The following is a 23203-nucleotide window of genomic DNA, read 5'->3' on the forward strand; positions in this document are numbered from 1 at the left end:
CCTACGTTTAAACTGTAAAATACATTAACTATCTTGCAGTTATACAAACCTACGATTAAACTGTAAAATGCATTCACTGTCTTGCAGTTATACAAACCTACGTTTAAACTATAAAATACATTAACTGTTTTGCAGTTATACAAACCTACGTTTAGACTGTAAAATACATTAACTGTCTTACAGTTATACAAACCTACGTTGAAACTGTAAAATACATTCACTGTCTTACAGTTATACAAACCTACGTTTAAACTGTAAAATACATTAACTATCTTGCAGTTATACAAACCTACGATTAAACTGTAAAATACATTAACTGTTTTGCAGTTATACAAACCTACGTTTAGACTGTAAGATACATTAACTGTCTTGCAGTTATACAAACCTACGTTTAAACTGTAAAATACATTAACTGTTTTGCAGTTATACAAACCTACGTTTAGACTGTAAGATACATTAACTGTCTTGCAGTTATACAAACCTACGTTTAAACTATAAAATACATTAACTGTTTTGCAGTTATACAAACCTACGTTTAGACTGTAAAATACATTAACTGTCTTACAGTTATACAAACCTACGTTGAAACTGTAAAATACATTAACTGTCTTACAGTTATACAAACCTACGTTTAAACTGTAAAATACATTAACTATCTTGCAGTTATACAAACCTACGATTAAACTGTAAAATACATTAACTGTTTTGCAGTTATACAAACCTACGTTTAGACTGTAAGATACATTAACTGTCTTGCAGTTATACAAACCTACGTTTAAACTGTAAAATACATTAACTGTCTTGCAGTTATACAAACCTACGATTAAACTGTAAAATGCATTCACTGTCTTGCAGTTATACAAACCTACGTTTAAACTATAAAATACGTTAACTGTCTTGAAGTTATACAAACCTACGTTTAGACTGTAAAATACATTAACTGTCTTACAGTTATACAAACCTACGTTTAGACTGTAAGATACATTAACTGTCTTGCAGTTATACAAACCTACGTTTAAACTGTAAAATACATTAACTGTCTTGCAGTTATACAAACCTACGATTAAACTGTAAAATGCATTCACTGTCTTGCAGTTATACAAACCTACGTTTAAACTATAAAATACGTTAACTGTCTTGAAGTTATACAAACCTACGTTTAGACTGTAAAATACATTAACTGTCTTACAGTTATACAAACCTACGTTTAAACTGTAAAATACATTAACTATCTTGCAGTTAAAATCGTTTCTTTTTATTTTACGATTTTCCTGTCTCCTGTAAGTTAAACAAATATATTAAAACCAATAAAATAAATACCAATTTATCGGATATGCCTTTTTCAGTTTCTTATGAAGAGAAAAAAAACTCTTCCGAATGAATACAACTACTTCCAGTTTTTAATTCTTAAGGCAATAATTAAATTTGTATCACAACTAACGTACGATTGAAATAAGACATTGGAACAACCTCTTAACAAAAAACAAGCACATTATCTATACTATATCATATATATCCCATAAATCTGTTCAACAGTTTGGCAGATAAATTGGCATACTTGAAAAATATGTAATGTTACAACGACTTCAAGTTAAGAAATATTTAACGAAAAAAAATATATATACTTTTACTGCTTTTCCAGTATACGCTTCAACCATAGTGAAACTGTAAAAGAACGTAAGAGCAAATAAATTTTCATACGAGGTTTGTTTATCTTTTGTTAAACATAGAGCTACATAATAACCTATTTTGTGCTCTACCTACTGTAGGTATCGAAACCCGATTTCTAGCAGTACACACTCTCAGGCTTATCTAGGCTTATCTTTGAGCTACAGAGGAGCTCATAAAAGATGCAGTGTCTCTTACTGTGGGGATGAACTTTAGAACAAACAAAACTATCATGAACAAAATCAGAATTTTTCGTCTGGAGTTTTAGTACATTTTTTCATTACAGGGAAGCTGGGCGTGACTTAATAGTTACTCTGCTCAGACTTTCAACACGAACAATCAAGCTTTACATCCCATTTCTGCAAAAACGCCATCCGCACATTGGGGCCTTGAGTAAGCTCTAAGAATGATGTTTAAATACCAGTATTTTGTCAGAAAAGTGTAGCTCAATAACTGAAGATGGATGCGAAGTTAGCTATTTTCCCTCTAGTATATCAATTCGAAGTTAGGGGCAACTACCCGCAGACAGCTCTTGCACAGATTATACGAAAATTCTAAATTAACAATCTTTCCACAACGTTTGAAAATGGTGAACATTATTTGCCAAAGGCTCGGAGGTTACTGTCTCCCACTCCAACACGGACATATGTTTTTGCACTCCATTCCACTGTTATTACAGTAGGAGTGCAGACAGATCTTGCTGTACCTCTGACAGAGTCGTTCTCCAACCACTTGGAGAGTCTTTTATCTTCCATGGGTAAAAGAGTTGACGAGTCAATGTCTGCTCTCATCTTTGTTCCTACCACACCATCCAGTGGCTCCCTGGATCCACTTCCTTTGGCTCTGGCCTCTGGCATTTTTGCAGGTCCATCTTCTTCTTAGGCCCCGAAATGCAGAACCATTATTCATTCACGCTCTCACTCGCTGGAACCTATGCCAACCGACAGAAAACTAATAATCCGTGATGACGAGAAAACCCATTTGTAAAGAATTATATATTTACAAACGGCTGGTATGGGCAGAAAAAGCACTAGTAGAGGAGCCAACAACGTTTCGACCTTTTTCGGTCATCGTCAGGTTCATAAAGAGAGAAAGGGTTACTTTCAAAGAATGTCGAAACGTTGTTTGCTTCTCTACTAGTGCTTTCTTTACCCATACCAGCCGACAGAGAACTGCTCACACAACCTAGGACAGGATCCATGGAGGTCCACAGACCTCCTACCACCAAAGAAATGTGACGTGGTCGAAAACAGAAGTGCTCTCTTCCCAATTCTCCTCCACCTAAGTGAAAATGGCCACTTTGATACAATGGAACTGTCGAAGTTTCCATTCAAATATGGATGACATTAAGGCTTTGATTGATTCTTATTATCCTGTGTGTGCTTTCCTTATAGGAAACGTTTTTGAACCTTTCCAACACAATCACCTTTCAGCAGTTTTCTTTGTACCATAATGACAGGTTGTATGATAAACCAGTGTATGGAGAGGTGGAGCTACTGGTTGTCCAGCACGTGACCACTCTGTTCTTGTCACTTGATACACTCTTGAAAGCCGTAATCATCCGTATTTCTTTGGATCATACCATCACTGGTCCTCTCTCTACCTGTTTCCTGGAGAGATCAATCAGACTTTGATGCTCTCTTTGAAGAGTTGCTTTCTCCTTTTTTTAACTATGGGGGACTTTAAAGGGCATAATCCCTTCTTGGGTGGTGCCAGTATTGATAGGAACGGTCATTCTGTACAGCATATGCTCTCGAATCACAACCTTTCTCTTCTTAATACTGGTTCTTATACTTATTTTCATGCATATAGTCAGTCTTTTACTGCTATTAATATCTCTATCTGCTCACTTTCACTCTTCTCTCATACTTCTTGGAGGGCTGACAGAAACTCATGGGGCGGTGATAATTTTCCTATCATTTTGAGAGAAACTGACCGTTGTCGATGCTGAACCAGATCAACAGGCCCTCTTTTACTGCTCTCTCACAACTTGATTCTGCCATCATCTGTAAGCAATTGATAGGCGACTGCCTAGCTGTATTGTCCAAGCAGCTGCTCAATTTATTCCTAAAACCCCGACGTGTTTTTTACGGTATTCTCGTCCGTTGTGAAGTACTGCATGTCAAATGACACAGAAGGCTCGAAATGGGCCTGGGACCTTTTCAGCAGACCCGTGCACATTCTCGGCAAGTAAGACGTCAAAGCCAGAAGGAATCTTGGATTAAGTTCATAACTGGTATCTCTTCTACCACCAGTTCCAAAATCATATGGGACAAGATTCGGAAGGTCAGTGAGCAGTGTACTTCCATCTTTCTAAATGGTGGCCTGGAAACTGCTAATGCCCAGAGCATGACCAGTAATCTCGGTGAAAACTTCTCTCATGCATCTAGCACTTCTGTTTCGTCCCCCATCTTTATGGCCAACAAATCTCGAGGAAGATGATTGTCTCTTTCCTTTCGGGCCAGTTTTCTTATTGACTATAATCATTTATACTGGTGAAAATTGAACTTGCTTTTCATTTGTCTGGCGTTACATCAGTCAGACCTGATGATTTTCACTAAGAGATGCTGCTCCATTTCTCTCTCCTGTATCTCTTGCTATTCTTCTGGCTGTTTTCAACCTAATCTGGCAGGAGAATATTGTCCTTATGCTTAGCACTGAGCTATTGTCCTCCCTTTCTCTAAGCCTTAGAAGGATGCCAATATTCCTTCAAACTATTGTCTCATTGCTTTGACCAGCTGTTTTTGTAAAATTTTAGAGAGGATGGTTAATACCCGTCTTATTTGATTCAAGAAACCAAGTGTGGATTGAAAGGAAGAAGTTGTGCTGACAAAGCTACGCATTGGTCACAGTTTTTAACACATTGTTTTATTTTATCTAGAACTGATCCATCAATATGTGGCCTTTGTTTTACTCTCGTTTGTCATTACGACTCTGAACGACGGAACTATTTTAGACATGTTTTTACCATGGGTTTACCCTTCACGTTAGATATCGTCATTGCGATGGTGACACTGTCCACCTTACTTGTGTTTTTTAACTTTTTAAAGGCCATTGATCTTTTTAAAGTTTTTATTCGAATTTGGCCATTGATTTGTTTTAACTTAACTTTCTCTGGCACGTTATAATAATTTTACTTTTATTTTATGTATTACCGGTTGTTTGGCGCAGATAGCATAGTTGCGTAGTTGTTTTGCGCGCCAAAACGCCGACCTAGCAACCATGCTCAGTTTATTTATATTATGATAGTGCACTAAATAGTTTTGTAAATCTGTTATCAGACTGGTTAAAACCTTTTTATTACATATGTAAGATTAAATGGTCTGTATTTTTGAGGAAAACAACACAACAACAATTGACTTGGCAGGCATTTTGGTTCTGAGATCTAACAAGCCTTGAAAAGGGCTTGAGAGGCAACAAGTGATGCATAGAAACAGCTGTTTTTTCTTCCCAGAAAAAACCTTATCACACCCTTTAGAAATGGGGAATAACATTAATAGTTCTCGAGTCTCAAAGAATATTTCCATTATTTACTGATCGATAAAAGATTTGTAGGGGATAGGAGAAAATAGAAAAACAGATTTAGTCTTTGATAATCCATTTTGCAACTAAATTGGAATTAGGACAGTAAACAAAGTTAAATCATATGGCTTATGACGCACTGGAATACCTGTACTTTAAATATTATCATTTTCATTTTGATTGCTGTTAACAATTCCATTAACTAGTACTTTAACGTTACAGGTGACAGAATGGATTCTTGGATCTGGAGACAAAATGCTGAGTTTTCAAGATGATATTGGCGAATCTCTGTTGAGATCAGAGGAGTTACTTCAAGAACACAGTGATTTAGAAATCAGCTGCACTGTAAGTTTCTACTGGTATTCTAATGTAAGTTCAGAGTGTTTAGCTGAGATTATTCATCCTAATTTTTAAAAAAGAGTAAAGTATCTTTTAATAGTTTGCACATTTACAAACTTATGAACAGAAAGAAAGGATGAGTTTATTTTATTGTTGTCATGTTTACAAACTTGATCTTTCCTTTCTTATTTAATATAAGAAATGAATGGATTAACGAGATTCCCACTGTCCCTATCTACTATCTAGCGAAACCACAGCCAAAGGAACGGGCTTGAAGAAATCAGGACCATTTTTGGCTTATTTATTAGACACAACTTCAACTATGGTGAATGGAGAGTGGCTTTCCATGTTTACAAGGAAAATTATAAAAAATATGAAACAATCAGGGCTCGACACCCATGAAAAGCATAACACAAATAGCCTATTGTGGATCCTTGCGCTTAAATACAAACAAGTTAAGCAATAATTATTAACATCTTTGTAATGTACTATTGTAAGAATACATAAAGCAAGTTTCTGGAGGTCGTTTTGCAACAAAATAGGACACGTGTTGACTCTATGGTGGAAGTCTGGATTTTGGATTTGACGAACCTGGTTTGAATTCATGCAATACCACAATATTTTGCTACCACTTTAAGCTGTGAAAGTGTTATTTGAGTGAGAGTGATATTTTAGAGTGAATGGTGGGCGATAGAGTACTACAAACTGGTTACCTTTTTTCTAGTCAGTAGTTCAAAATTAGAGACAGCGGGAAATAGCCTCAATACCACAAATTGACATTTAAACTGACTGGTATTATAGGAGATCTAGAAGATCACAGAATGTCAAGAAAATTAGTCAAATAGTAACTCTGGGCATCCAAAAGGTTGTATAAAAAACATTTGGCTGAAAGCATAATATTAACAGTAAGGATTTTTTAAAGTACATTACGGGTAAGTAACATATTAGAATGGAGATAGAACCCTTGGGGTATGACAAAGGAAGGCTTTATTATCTTTGTTTATATATCTTTGTTTTTTACTTTAGAAAACATACGGACAATATGCCGAGCTACGTCACAAGGCTGAAAACATGCTAAAACGTGAGCATCCTCTTTCAAAAGAAATTGAGGCTCAAAGAAATTACATGGACAACGTCTGCAGGGCTTTTGCAAGTCGATTGGAACGCCGCCGCAGTCTGCTAACAGCATCAATGAAGTTTCATCGCTTATTGGATGAGGTAATATAACTTTGTTTAGAAATGGGGGAAGTCTTGTAATTTCTGCATGATTAAGTGGCACACTCTAGGATTTCATGCGACTAATTTTGAAAGGGTGAAAGAAAACATCTGCCCTCGTATATTACGTTTATGGACAACATTGACTTGTTATAGATGTATGCTAGTTTAGGCCTTCAGCATATTTGGGCTCTGGCATGGCCAGGTGGTTAGAGCGATCGACTCGAAATCTGAGGGCCACAGGTTTGAATCTCCGTCACATCAAACACGCCCTTTCCAGCTGTGAGGACGTTATAATGTTACGGTCAATCCCACTATTCATTGGTAAAAGAGTAGCCCAAAAGTTTGCAGTGGGTGGTAATGACTAGCTGCCTTCCCTCTAGTCTTACATTGCTAAATTATGGACGGCTAACGCGGATAGCCCTCGTGTAGCCGAAGTTCAAAACAAACAACCAAATCAAAATATCTGAATTTCTAGTAATAAGAATAAGACTAAATGGCCACTTACATATAATCACATTTCGTAATATATTAGAATTTCACTATTAACTAGTGAGAGAAGAAGTAAGTATTCAGTTATTGTTGTTTCCAATTAAACTTTCACTCACGTTCTACAAGGGAACAGACAACGCTTATCGTAGAATTACTCAATTTAAGCTTTCTACGTTTAGATTACACATTAAAGAAAGCGAAACGTCACACGTGAACTCACTGGTAAACGATCTAGTTATGTGGTAAATGTGTGTTCTTGGTTTGAACGTTACTGTTCTTTATTTCATTACCGTGAAACATTATCACATATAAACAAAAAGAACAAAGAAGTGAGTTCTGCTGCGACATGATGGCGACTTCTGCTTACACTTTTATTGTGCACATGACAATTTGAAAAGCAGTTACGCTTAACAGTGACACGTGTTTCATAAGTTTATTTCATTTGGTTACCCTCATCTATGTAAATGGTATTTCATTTTCTCAAAACATGTCACCTTTGACCCCTGTGTTAATTTTTTTAGGTACTTATCTTCTGTAAGTCACTATATTACATTTTAAACAACTTTCTTTACAATATTTGAAGCTAACGTCTCATCGTAGAAGAACGTTTTTTAATTGTCCATAATTTCTTATCAACCCTTAAGTGTAGTTTATTGTTTATAAATTTAAAAAACAAACGATTCTCATGCTTAAATATTATACAATAAACGTTTACCGATACGAATTACAAGTGTCTCTGAGTTTTAACTTCTTTGTTTGTTTTTCGAATTTAGCGCAAAGCTATATGCCCTTCCTAATTTATTAGTTTACGTAAGACTAAAGGGAAGGCAGCTAGTCATCACTACCCATCGCTAACTCTTGGACTACTCTTTTACCAACGAATCGTAGAATTAACCGTTACTTTATAATGCTCCCACAGCTGACAGGGCGAGCATCTTTGGTGTGACAGGGACTCGAACTCACGACCCTTGGATTATGAGTCGAGAACCCTAGCCACCTGGCCATGTCGGGCCTTTAACTTTTTAAATAATTGTAGCAATTGTGTTAAAATATATAATGTGAAATATAGTAAAAATAGATATGCGTATTGGAAACTGTTATTATATTAATAGATATTGAAAATTTGTGGCTAGCATGCCGGGATGTGGATCGGAGGGTCTGCGGTTTCTTCTCCGTTGCCAACAAAAAATAAATGACACTCAGAAATATTTGGGCCGTCCGGGCTTTTTAAATAAAACATTTAAATTGCGCTATTTGATTAGAGCAACCCAAGAGTTGATGGTGTTTGTGTGTGTGAAAGGGAGTTGGATAATTGCCTTCCTTCTAGTTTATGACGTCAAAATTATGAACGTCTAGCAGAGAGACTTTTTCTGAAATCTGATTTGTATTTCCGTCAGCAAGGTGGTTATGCTTAGTTTTCTGTTCTTTGTTGTGTAATTGGAATCAAGCTTCAGAAAAATCAATATGAATTTTAAAAAAACAACAACATCTGTAGTTTTTAAGTTTTCTAATTCTCCCCTACTGAATCAACTTGAACAAGTAGTTTGAAGGATTTATAAGGACTATCTGAGTGAAAACTGAAGAAATACACCAAGTGTAAGTTCATGGATTGGCCGCATGAACAATAACAGTAAAAATATTAAATACGTTTAATTTTTATTTGCTAATATACATATTATAAGGGTGTCAGTGATGACGTTCCTCAGAACCTTCAGATATAAACTGTAAATGAAACTTGACTCAGACAAAATAAATACTTTCAGTAGGAAGTAAATGATTTTTTTTATATTTGAATCTGGAATAATGGTAAAGAAAAACAATAGTGCAGATATATATATATACCTTTAACCTTTTGACCAGCTAGGCTAATTTCATAGTGTTCACATTTTCCCTATTAAATGCTAAAAAAATTTTTATTTTTATTTTTCCTTTTCTTATTTTAATCTTTCAAAGCTCTACTCAAATGAATGGTTGAGTTTAACAACGCAAAATGCATATTTTTTCTTCATGTTCATTGGCTTTAAGATTTTGGCCAGCAGTGTATGTATTAAAAGTTGTAATTCGCCCTCTAGTGCACAGTTAGAGTTATTTTTTAATGGGGTTTGTAAAATTTTTAGATAGGTTAGAGCTAGAAAATAAAACCAACGCTTTATATAAGTGAATCTTAAATTTAGGTTTTGGAATATGATCCTGGTATTAGTACCTCAACTTTACTTGATCCATGTGGGGTAAGACCATTGGCTCCACTCCCAATAATTACTGCGAGTTATGTATTTTTACTTTGATGAGATATTTAAAAAAAAAACTGATTCTGTCAGGAATTTTATGCAAAAATATTTGTATAAATGTTTCAGTTCATTCTCCAAGATGTTAATACCCCTTCCCCCTTCAGTAGCACCGGCCAGGGAGATGCTTTGTCTGTCTGACACCGTAGGCTGACATCCACAACTTGCTTTTACTAGTCGGAGATGACAGTTATCATAAATAGCGACAAGACCACATACTCTTGCATAACATCGACGTTTACAGCATTTGGTGGTGAGATAAACAACTTATTGCAAGAAATTCGATGAGAATACAATTCAAAACATGCGACTCCCGCCAAAAGCAAAAAAAAAAAAAAAGGCGTCTATAAGATTAGTAATTAGCTCTTTCTTCACTGATATTGACTCTCTTATTTATCTTTAAAACCTTGTAAGTCTTTCACCATGAAGTAAGTCCACACAATTACAACCATCTTCTCGGACCTCTAGTGACACAGCGGTATGTCTGAAGATTCACACCGCTAGAAACTGGGTTTCGATTACTATGGTGGGCAAGGAACAGAGAGCCCATTGTGTAGCTTTCTGCTTTATTCCAACCACTAAACAACAAAAAAAACAATATGTTAATAACTCATATTCCATTAATTTAGTTCAGCATGAGTAGGGCCCACCATGGCCGCGTGAGTTAAGGCGGTTGACTCGTAATCTGAGGGCCGCGGGTTCGAATTCCCGTCGCACCAAACATATTCGCCCTTTAAACCGTGGGGGCGTTATAATGTGACGGTCAACCCCACTATTTGTTGGTAAAAGAGTAGCTCAACAGCTGGCGGTAGGTGGTGATGACTGGCTGCCTTCCTTCTTGTCGTACACTAGTAAATTAGGGACGGATAGCGCAGATATATATATGCAAAACGGCTCGTTTGGGTTGAGAAAATATTTTACATAGAAGACCGAACAACGTTTCGACCTTCTATGTAAAATATTTTCTCAACCCAAACGAGCCGTTTTTGCATATATATTTCTCTACAAGTGGGTTTTCTCGACATCACTGGATAGCGCAGATAGCCCTCGTGTAGCTTTGCGCGAAGTTCGAAAACAAACAAAAAACAATCAGCATGAATAACCTTGGTGATGGTAAAAACTGAATAGTTTAGAACAGTTTTCTTAAAACCTAATTAAAACAAGGGTAACTTACTGACAAGTGAAAAGAAGGAATTTAATATATTTTCTGTCAAAGTACTGGATAGTTTATAATACTTTTTAGTCGCGGTAGAGCTGCTCATACAATGGTTCCAAGTTTCTTTGTTATTCATGAACGAACGTTTAGCTCATAGCTCCGTCATCTCTTGACCAATTTGAGATACAATTACAGTTTTGGACTCAGGAGGTCAAACCTTTTTCATTGATGTATTTGACCAGGAACATTGTCTCAGTGATTAATTTACTCAAATTCTGTCTAAAAGAATTTCAATTTAAAGGTAGGCAAGTGGAGATTCTGATGAGTAATAAAATCGAATCTGGTATACGTGCGTTGCACACTTGCTATTTCTGGCGCTCAAAAATATAATTAATGAAAAAGGTGTGTGTGTTTTCTTATAGTAAACCCACATCGGGCTACCTGCTGAGCCCACCGAAGGGAATTGAACCGCTGATTTTAGCGTTGTAAATCCGAAGACGTACCGCTGTACTAGCGGGGGGCAGGAAAAAGGTCTCATAGATTAATTTACTCTAATTTTGCTTGATATCATTTTACGTACCGCAGCTACTGAAGATTCCTTCTTGTTTCTATTAGCCAATATATAAAAAACACCGTTATCTTAAAGCCTGAATCTTGGTTTCTTACTTTATTTGGTTATATTAGCCTGTGAAAAATATTTCTATATTGATTGTGTAATTAACTGAAATCCTCAAAATAAGATATTGAATGAAAAACAGAAAAGTACCAGGAGACATGTAAACAAATATCAGAGAATAAAAGGATCATAGGCCCGACATGGCCTAGCGTGTTAGGCGTGCGATTCGTAATCCGAGGGTCGCAGGTTCGCATCCCCGTCGCGCCAAACATGCTGGCCCTTTCAGTCATGGGGGCGTTATAATGTTACAGTCAATCCCACTATTTGTTGGTAAAGGAGTAGCCCAAAGGTTGGCGGTGGGTGGTGATGACTAGCTGCCTTCCCTCTAGTCTTACACTGCTAAATTAGGGACGGCTAGCACAGATAGCCCTCGAGTAGCTGTGTGTGAAATTCAAAAAAAAAAAAACAAAACATGGAATGGTCATATGTCAAAGAGAATAATATAAAAGAAAATTATGATTGACGAGAACTATGAAACGAACTAGAGAGCGTACCTCTGATACGCAGCGTTGATCATATTTGGTTCTCAAAAAATACGAAAGTGTGTCCATATGTCCGTCGTCATCGGCAGATACGGACCATTTGTGGCAGGACAATGATAAATAATATACTGCATTTGTCTACCAAGTTTCACCAAAATCCGATAATTATAGAGTAAAAATAATATGAAAAATCGGTGCTCATGTTAACAGGTAGGAATTTTTGGATGTTTGTGACCTCAATCTTCGTTTCTCCAAAAAGTAATCGACACCCGCTAGCACTGCAGTCAGTCTATGGATTTACAACACTAAAATCAGGGGTCAGATTCCTCTCGGTGTACTCAGCAAATAGTCCGATGTGGGTTTGCTATAATAAAAACACACAAACCCACACACCAAAAACTAATCACTTCTAAGTTGAGTTATAGCTTCAATGTATACCAAGTTTTGTCAAAATCCATTCAGCAGTTTTTTGAGGAATCTTGCTGAGAGACAAACACACACACAAAGGGGTAAAAACATAACCTCTGTCCACTTTCGGTGGTGGAGGTTATTATTTTTCTATAGCAGTGAAGTTATCAGGCAAAATAACGACTAGTTACAGGAAAAAACATGATAACAGATGCTTTACTTAATGAGTATTTTACAAAAATGGAACAAATGTTTGCTCACTTAATCCTAGTAATTGGCACTTCCCTTTCAGAGTTTGGTCTAATGGAGTGTATTTTCCTAAAGTGAGGATTGTGAAGCCTTTTCTGGGACGCCTCCAAAGAGTGGGCAGAAAACAAAGATACTGAATCAATTTTAAATAAACAATAAGCCTATCAAAATTATACTAAATTAATTAAATATTACAGTATATCGAAAGGAGATGTTGTCCTTTTTATTAGGACACTACGTTTAAATCACCATACTGAAATAATAGGTTAGGGAGGCCTCAGACTTTTTTGATTATTTACACTAAAAATAAAATGCTCATTAACAACAACCTTAACATGTATGCTGTCATTCATCCATTCAGTTGTTAGTTCACACTTGGAAGGGCACAAGTTACTCATTCTTATACTTGACTACGTGCTGTTAGGATAGAGATGATTCGCGAATAGGATATCCTAGTGAATTATGTTTGTCAATCACCTCACGACTTCACCTCTTGTCATGAACGTAAAAATACTTGTTTGTTTTTCAATTTCGCGCAAACCTACACAAGATCTATCTGCCGCTCGCTGTACTTAAGTTAGCAGTGTAAGACTAGAGGGAAGGCAGCTAGTCACTACCATCCAACGCCAACTCTTGGACTACTCTTTTATCAACGAATAGTGGGACTGATCGTCACATTATAACGCCCCCACGGCTGAAATGGCAAGCACGTTTGGTGCGACTAGGATTCGAACCCGCGACCCTCAGATTACGAATCGAACGCCTTAACCCACCTGACCATGCTGGGCCGCGTAAAAATACTTAAAATGATGCAATTGTAAATCTAACTATATTCAAATATTATACTAACAAATTAATCAAATTAAGACCGTGTATTATCAAATTAAGTACCTGACGTCAGACAATGTTCAAAAGTCTTACTTTATGAAACTTTAAAGTGTTATATTTTAATTCATTTTAATGGAATTTTATAATTAAAAATACAAAATGTTTCTGCTTTGCATTATCAATCTATGTAGCCTATTACAATAGCAATTGTGGCCTACTTGACTGCAGAAGAGACAGTTTGAGAAGAGAAGGAACCTTGCTTTAATTTTTAACATTTAGTGTTCTATTCTTAAGAATAAATATATTTATCTCAAACCTGTCGTAACACTATTATGCAATTTAAATCGTTCATATGGTATGCTTAAACCCATTGCTATTATCATAGTAATCCATGAAATAGGGGACACGTTTCGGGGTGTTTTAAGTAAAACATCCAGTGCTTCCTATGATAAATTCTTTACACACCAAAGCAGAACCATAACTAGCTGTACACAATATTATTTTATCACACTTTGATTTGTTACAGCCGCTATCAGAAAACGTTTTCTCCCTCCAAAATAAAGGAGCGCCATTTGATACTGACGAATTCTTTACTGGGAACCCAGGTTCACGTCCTATTGTAGTAAAATCGTGCTACATACTTTGAATTCGTGGGTATATCATAAAAGTGACAGTCAGGTTCCATTATTAGTAATAAGTAACGTTGATTAGCTGTCTTTCCTTTAGCCTATGAGTTCATACATAGTGACGGCCAACGCAGAAAGTCCCTCGATAACATTGTCCCAATATCCGTAAACAAGCAAGTTTTTCTCAGGATTTCTCAAGGCATTCAATCATTAGAATTTATTTTGATTTTCAACTGATCGGGCGGAAATTGTAACTATTGTAAGCGTGTCCGAACAATATGAAGATTCTGAGGTTATACGTGTTTGAATAAATTGTTTGTTTGTTTGTTGAATTTCGCACAAAGCTACTCGAGGGCTATCTGTGCTAGCCGTCCCTAATTTAGCAGTGTAAGACTAGAGGGAAGGCAGCTAGTCATCACCACCCACCGCCAACTCTTGGGCTACTCTTTTACCAACGAATAGTGGTATTGACCGTCACATTATAACACCCACACGGCTGAAAGGGCGAGCATGTTTGGCGCGACGGGGATGCGAACCCTCGACCCTCGGATTACGAGTCGCACGCCTAAACACGCTTGGCCATGTCAGGCCGTTTGAATAAACAGTGACGTAGAAAATCCAGGAAATTACCAACTGATTTGAGCTTTAAGTATATTTAATAAAACTAAAAAAAAAAAAAAAAAATACTGTGCCTTGTAATCCCTTTACTTCCTTAATAGCGGCTTCTGTTTGTTTTTAAGCACAAAGCTACCCAATGAACTAATTGTGCTGTGCTCACCAAAGGGATCGGAACCTGAATTTTAGCGTTGTAATCTGTAATACTTAACGTCGAGCCATCTGGAGACTAACCGGTCATATATAAAAATAGCTAAAAAAACGCTTTACAAAAAAAAATTGAAGTTGCACTTACAAATTCCCAAAACGTTTTATACAGTAAATCACGATAAGCATATGGCGCTAAAAATTGTGGTTCGAATCCCCTCGGTAAATACAAGCATAGCCCAGTGTGACTTTTCTATTAGAAGAAGAACACAAACGAAGCACAGATAATTAATTTGAAATAAAAATCAGTGTTTTTGTACTTTAGGCATAAATTGTGGTACTTCACAATGCCTGTTGTAAGCAAACTTTTAGTTAGCTTACAAGTTATTAACATTTATATTTTTAAGGGATATATATGTATTGTTTACTTACTTACTGTACACACTGATTTGCTTGAAATACTTAAAAATAATATAAACTGTCTAAATGAATTATTACTTTGGCTAGCTGCATATAAGCTTTCTCTAAATATAAATCTAAATAGCTCCCCAGTGGCTCAGCGGTATGTCTGCGAACTTACAACACTAAAATCCGGGTTTCGATACCCGTGGTAGGTAGAGCACAGATAACCCCTTGGGTAGCTTTGTGTTTAATTCAAAACAACAACAACAAAAAATATAAATAAAAAAAATATATTAATTTCGGCAAAAACATTAAAGTTTCTAGCAAACGTATTGATTGGCACTGAAATTATCGAGCCACTGAATGTGATCATCCGTTCAGGTTTTATTAATGAGAATTTAACTTTGCATGTAATGAGATAAAAAGGTAATTAAATAAAAAACACTCAGATATTTCGATACATTATTAAGTGTAATACATGTTGTATTATAAACGATAATTCTTCGTTACTAGCTCTTGACCACTACTAACCTTTTCATGGCTAGGTGGTTAAGGCATTCGACTCGTAATCCGAGGGTCGTGGGTTCGTATGCCGGTCGCACCAAACATGCTCGCCCTTTCAGCCTTGGGGCATTATAATGTAACGGTCAATCCCACTATTCGTTGGTATAAGAGTAGTCCAAGAGTTGGCGGTGGGTGGTGATGACGAGCTGCCTTCCCTCTAGTCTTACGCTGCTAAATTAGGGACGGCTAGCGCAGATAACCCTCGTGTAGTTTTGCGTGAAATTAAAAACAAACCAAATAAACTAACGAACCTTTCACACTCTAACGGACTTATAGAATATTCCTGAAAAATATTTCGGAGCATATAGACCTATAATACAATATATAATATATAGGTATGAATGATTCTTCTGTATGATATCTGTCCTCGCACTAATGATTCGGGACCAGTGGACTCTTGTGGTATGGAAAACATTCACATAAATTTATGTTATATCATCCTCATTGCCTTTAGAGCATAGTATAGAATGAAAATATTACTGTTTGTGTACAAGGGTACGAATGATATATTACCCAAGCTAATTTTTTATTACAAAGAATTATATACATTATAATTATACACGTAGTTTTCAATGACTTCATATTCCATATGATAGTAGATATACGTTAGGCATTGTAATTTCATGACCGAGAAACCGTTTGAAATCACTTGACGAATTAAAACATGATTCTAATATGTTTATCTACCGAAATAAAAGTCGCCCGCTGGTACAGAGGTAAGTCTAGGGATTTACAACCCTAAACTCAGGGGATTCACTTCCCTTCGGTTGACTCAGTACATAGCCCAATGTGGGTTTGCTATAAGAAAACACACACACCAAAAGTAAATAAATTAATTTTAAAATAAATATATCTAAGGACCATAAATGTTGTGTAATTTTGTTAACTATTCGCTGATGTGAATTATTTAACATTTATTATTGTTGGCGCTATAACACGGTTAATTGCTTGTAAAAAACTAACGTAGATATAATGACATATTAATACTCATTACGTTGTTCTTTAGGGTGTAAATGTCACAATGGTCTGTTTCTGTTAATAGTGTTTATAAAAATGTATTCAATTAAACAAATTTGATTTTGATTTGTAGCTATTGGTAACGGGAAGTAATTACATTTGATTCTATGAGTTTAATGGGTGAGAACACAAGAGGTTTTTGAGGTTAGCTCAATGTGGATGATTTTTTATGTAGGACTTCAAGAAGACAGAAGACGTGAGGAAAATGCTTCTAACGGACAAAGAAATAACAGACACTCACGAAGTGCAGCTTATTGACACCCAACTTCATCACGCTTTTAACCGTCTTGGTGAGTCAGATAACCTAATTTTCTCTCGAAAATCTGGGGATCGCGGGTTCACATCCCCGTATTATGTTTGTTTGTTTGTTTTTGAATTTCGCACAAAGCTACTCGAGGGCTATCTGTGCTAGCCGTCCCTAATATAGCAGTGTAAGACTAGAGGGAAGGCAGCTAGTCATCCCCACCCACCGCCAACTCTTTTACCAACGAATAGTGGTATTGACCGTCACATTATCTTTATCACAGTGATCTCTAACTCTCTTCAACTAACTCTACAGTGTGAAGAGAAAATGCAACGATGTCTTAGAAACTAGGAAAAACAAAGCAATTTATTCCACAATCTTTGGCTACTCTATTTTTCTGCAGAAAACTGGGCCTGGCATGGCCTAGCGCGTTAAGGCGTGCGCTTCGTAATCTGAGGGTCGCGGGTTCGCGCCCGAGTCGCGCCAGACATGCTCGCCCTCCCAGCCGTGGGGGCGTTATAATGTGACGGTCAATCCCACTTTTCGTTGGTAAAAGAGTAGCCCAAGCGTTGGCGGTGGGTTGTGATGACTAGCTGCCTTCCCTCTAGTCTTACACTGCTAAATTAGGGACGGCTAGCACAGATAGCCCTCGAGTAGCTTTGTGCGAAATTCAAAAACAAACAAAACAAACATTAAGGGTATGACTGATACAATACCAAAATCAAACCACCCACTGGTTTCAAATGTCCCGACAATATCTATATTCCGTATCTTAGAAAACAGAGCTTGTAACTAAAGCAAATTGAACTAAGGTACTACACTCACTCTATCCTCTACTTTAACTAAGAGTACTTTTCAAGCCTAATTTTCACGTTAAACGGCTTATCATTCACTGTATTAGCGCTTATTGGTCATGAACAGAAACGCGTGCGGTGATTATATAGCAATGTACGTTGGTAGCACTAAACGTCACCTCTGTGCAAGTCTGTGAACATGACCAGGTCTCTGTGTAAACTGGATAACCACAGTTCATCCATGTGCATCTCCGCCATTCGTGCATACAAAGACAACAGCAACCACTTTTAACTTTGAATAACTTTAAAAATCTCCATTTAAACAAATCTGACATGGATTATCAATCGAAAAAACTTATTTGATGAATACATATCGATATACTTTTAATTACATTGCCAGATTCTGTGAACTAAAATTCCTCTGTTTCATTTTCTGTTGTTGTATTTTTCTCTTTTCTCTCTCTTTCTCTGTTTATATATATGCGTGTGTGTGTATGTATATATATTATAACCATAAATTTTTAAGCCATAAAAATACATTGAAATTAAACAAAATACGCTGCATGCTTTTAAAAGAGATCCTAGAGTACAAGCTACAACATGGGATTATAAAATGTATCCTAGGTTTTGGAGGTGACTGAATACGTAGGACCCACACTGCGGTGGGTATACACCGTCTATCAGTCTTAACCTACAATTCGCTAGTCTCACATAAGAAGATTAGAAATTTAGAAATTAGGAGAGCGAGATGTGGGACGTCATCATCATACTTCATGAACTAGTAAAATATTGTTAGTCATCAAAACTGAAGAGAAAAGGCAGCATTTCTGTATGAAAACAAATTTAAAACAACTAAACTAATGTTCGTTTTCACGGAAACTTAAAATAAATGTTAATAATAATGTTTTACCTGTTTCTAAATAGTTTCCGAGAAAGCTAAAGTTCCCAAAGAGAGTCATCGACTGCTTGATTTGATTTTAACCTCATTCAAACATACCTCAGGAAAAGACACCTCTCCGAAGACCGAGTGGATTAAGTTTCATGTTCAGTACAATCTGGAGAAGGTAGAACAGCAAAAACAGGAACTGTTGGATGTCATTAAACTGAAACGTCTCAAGTTAGAACAAGTGACCCAACTACTCCGATGTGAGGAAGATGCTGAACAGGTACATTTAACGTGATTCAGTTTCTTCAAGTAAAACAAGTGGGGTTAAATTAGCAGCAGGATTTTGTTTTCGTGTTTTACTTGTATTCAACTTATTTGGTGTGAAGACATTGTTCAAATATAATATTTCTAAACTATAATAAAAACTCTTAAATTAACAGTCACATACTTGTTGAATTCCTTCTCAAATTACTGTTCTTCATATAATACACGTACACTCAGTTACAACGTGCTGACGTATTGTTGTTATGAAGATACAACTGTTTCACTGATTTTGTTAATACGGTGAATCAAGGGAACTAAACATAAACATTCATGTGTACAATAATAACGTGCTGCTGCATTGTCTCTTTGGTGAAATATACTCTTCAAAAAAAGAAACGCAAAAGGCAAAATTTGAGACATATTGTTAACAAGTTTATTCCCGGTAGTTCTTTATGACATGTGTGAAACTTTGCACATTCACTGCTGAACATCCAAAGTCTGCAAAGGCAAAGTCCACGCTCACTAGGTGAAGTTTAACGTCACTCAACGTCAATAACGAGTATGCCCCCAGTGAGCATCAATAACTGCTTGGCATCTCCTGCCCATGGAAGCGATGATATGACGAATCACATCCTGTGGAATGGTTGTCCACTCAGCCTGCAAAGCTGCTGCAAGCTGAGGTAGAGTCTGCGGTTGAGGTTGTCGCTGTCGCAGACGTCGGTCCAACTCGTCCCAAAGATGTTCGATGGAGTTTAAATCTGGTGATCTGGAGGGCCAGGGAAGAACGTTGATGTTGTGGTGTCTCAAGAAGAAAGTGGTGAGTCGGGCTGTGTGAGGACGGACGTTGTCATGTTGAAAAACGTCGTTGACGTTCACCACGATGGGTTGCACATGGGGCCTAAGAATCTCGTCGACGGTTGCGTACGGTCTGATCGGAAATCCTACGCAGCCCTGGTATGGTTGAGGCAGTAGACGTCGCAGTGGTGGTCCTAAAGGTGACGTAACCGGATGTTGCGATCTTGTGCGGGCGTGGTCACACGAGGTCTGCCAGATCGTGGACGGTCACGAGTTGATCCATGTTGTTGGTGACGATTCCATAGCCTTGTGATGGTGCTTGGGTGGACATTCACAGCTCTGGCAACATCTGATCGAGATTCGCCTGCTCCCAATGGACCAATGGCGTTGTTGCGTTGTGCTTCAGTCAGTCTTGGCGTAACTGTATTGCGTGTCGGTGGCTTAACACTGAGCTATGGAAATCGAGAACCCGTCACTTTTATAGGGATTTTGCACATGTTGCACTTGCAGAACATGCAGATCTCTCAAACAAATTTATTGGACACGAATGCGTTTTGGCGAAAAATCCGATGTTTTCCTCCGTTTTCAAAGTGCACAACTTTTATTGTCATTTTGGTCTGACAATCAGTGCCTTAACACGTATAACATCACATACTCTGAGCTCGTAACGTGATTACATATATTTCTCTTTAAAATAACAAAAATATTCCTTTTGCGTTTCTTTTTTTTTGAAGAGTATATATTGTTTCATCATTTTTGTTAATTAATAGAGTGTTAATCGCAGTTCTTGTGAAACTCAAAGTGAACAATCAGTGTTAATAGTTTATGAAATCTAGTCAGAGTAGAGTTTTGGTTTCAATGACAGCTCCTGTCTGATTTTAGAGGGGGTTAGGGAGATTACAGAACTGTCCTACTCCATGTCTGTAGCATTTATCAATTTTAGTTGATTCAAATTAAGGATTTATAGATTGATAACATAATGCAGACACTATTTCCAGGCTTTTTAGTGTCTCTAGTTGTAGGCTTGGAAATATAATCTTTGCATTTTGGTTCAATTTGTTCCTGTAATTTTTGACTATCTCTATGCTAACATTTCATTAGATTTACAGTTTTCACTTCTATAATTAATATATTGTATATCATAATCTACATCTATTCGCCCTGAAAACAGCATTGATTGAATTTTCTGTATAATCTATACAAAACACTAAATGTGTATTCATGGAATTATATTTTTCAATAGTTGCAGGCTACATACATAAATTCAGTATACTATATTATAACTTTACTCTATAATGAATAAAATACTCATAAACATCACAAATTTTACATTTTCAAGTCAGTTGTACTTTTAATTATATAAAGCCCCAATATTGTTCGATACAGAATATTGTTTAGTGTAAGCGTTGTTTAATTTATTTTGTGATTTAATATTTAATAGTTATTTGCTCTTCATAAAAGAGAATCGAAAGTAATTATTTTAAGGGCGATAATTACGACAAGTTTGGTTGTGTGCTTTAGTAGGAGTCGTATGTTGTGTGTGTGGTTCAATTGTTGCAGTATTGTTGACCCCACGTTATTTTTATCGTCTTATCCGCCCAGTGGCTCAGCGGTATGTCTTCGGACGTATAACGATAAAATCCGGGTTTCGATACCTGTGGTGGGCAGAGCACAGATAGCCCATCGTGTAGCTTTGTGCTTAATTCAAAACAGCAACAACAACATCGTTACTTTAATGAGCATTGTCACGTTGTACGTCGCTCGCATACTTTGTAGAAAGTTCGAGGCCTCAGTGAACACTGTATATATATATATATATACACAGGCGAACGAGTGAACGCAGGTCACGTAAAATTTAATCACAAAAAAGTTAGAAAACGTAAAGTTGGCAGGTGTGGTTAGTGATTAGCCTTAAGGGACGATATTTTAAAGTGAGTTTTACAGTTTAACAGAGATAAGGAAAATAAACTGTCTTGTCAAAAGTGTTCTAAAATAATTGAACCCGTCTGTGTGGACTTTGACGGAAAGATAATTATTTAAAGTTCGAGATACAACTGTGGTAAGCCACGATGTACCGTAAGTGAATTTATTGCAAATTGTATGGTAAGAAACAGAATAGAGAAAAATAATTCGTCATGTCAGTTGAGTTCTACAGTAAATGAGCTATCCTCTGTGGACTTTTAGCAGGAAAAGAGAATTATGTGGAGTTTTGTAATCAACTGTGATATCCTAGAGAGTAAATACGTTTTTGTACATACATTAGACTCGTTTTGAATGTTGTTTTTTAAATGGATTGTTTGCTGTCCATTGATTGTTTGAATTTATCACCAACAAGTCTACTGTAGAAAAATCTCAGCCTACCCATATAAATAAAAACTAATATAATTAATATATATTAGCTAAATTAAGACTTATTGAGACTGAAACAAATATTAGCAATGCACGTTTTACAAAATTGTATGGTGTTTCTACTGACAGACAGCATTACGACACATCTGTAGGACTGCATACAGTTTTCAACTTGCCTCGGTTTATGTTTGTATAGTTTTATTTATACATCTAATTATATTAGATGTATTTTACAAAGGTGGATGGTGTTTCTATAGGTAAATAGTGTTACTAGCAAAGTTAATGTTTAGTGGTATGTGATTATAGTTTTCATTTCTATATTGAATTTGCATAATATACCTTTTGCATTTTTTACTTTCCATATAAAATATATCGCTAATTCGTTAGTTTTTATTTCTTTAAGTAATACATATATAACATGCTTTTGCATCTACTCATCCTGAAGAGGACGCTTATTTAAATGCCTAAATAATATACAATAACTTAATTTTCATGTTTATCTTTATCAGTTGATTTGCTAAACGAAGGTTTAGCTTTAAATGATCTATGTAAATAACTATGTTTAACTATTACTATTGTAGAAAATTATATTCTTACCTTTCACAAAGCTTTGTCTAGAACTTCTTTCTCGCTGGTTGAAACTTTACGCATAGTACTGACTAAAACTAATTGTATATAAGCATTCTATCTGTCTCTATCTAATGTTAATGGCGTACTCCTCACCTATCCTTCACTTCATCCTAACTAGTTACAGGTCTTATGGAATAGATAGTAAAAACAGTGATACGCAATTAAAATATTTTGCCGTGTTATTATGGTACAAGTTTACCTGCTTTACTGATTTAGTCAATACAGTGGCTCCAGGACCTTACAGAATTGATGGTAAACACTCATATACAGCTTGGACGCTCAGTTCAGGAGGTGGAATCAATCAGACTTGAGCACCAGAAATTTGAAGAAACTGCAAAGGTAATGGACAACATGTTCATCTTTGTATCTTAAGAGCTTCTATTGTTGTACTCAAAGCTACACAGCTACAGCTTGAAATATACATAAAAAGTCTAGATTTATCTGCCTTTAATTTAGTTGTATTGTCAGTGCCATCAGTTTTACAAAGTTGTCATTACAAAGTTGTCCAGTTATTTTAAAGGTGGGATACATATTAAACATTCTCCATATT

The 23203-nt window shown here is 36.4% G+C and overlaps 1 protein-coding gene across 1 annotated transcript in view; it reads left to right on the forward strand.

Annotated features, from left to right (window-relative positions):
* Positions 1-23203, forward strand: part of LOC143227488 (uncharacterized) — a 457070-nt gene that overhangs the window by 44404 nt on the left and 389463 nt on the right. Inside the window, 5 exon segments of the mRNA XM_076458930.1 lie at positions 5413-5535; positions 6556-6747; positions 16867-16981; positions 18654-18895; positions 22870-22992. Of these exon segments, the coding sequence (XP_076315045.1) occupies positions 5413-5535; positions 6556-6747; positions 16867-16981; positions 18654-18895; positions 22870-22992 (795 nt within the window).

The sequence above is a fragment of the Tachypleus tridentatus genome, chromosome 9 (genome assembly GCF_004210375.1).
Source record: "Tachypleus tridentatus isolate NWPU-2018 chromosome 9, ASM421037v1, whole genome shotgun sequence".
Classification (NCBI taxonomy): domain Eukaryota; kingdom Metazoa; phylum Arthropoda; class Merostomata; order Xiphosura; family Limulidae; genus Tachypleus; species Tachypleus tridentatus.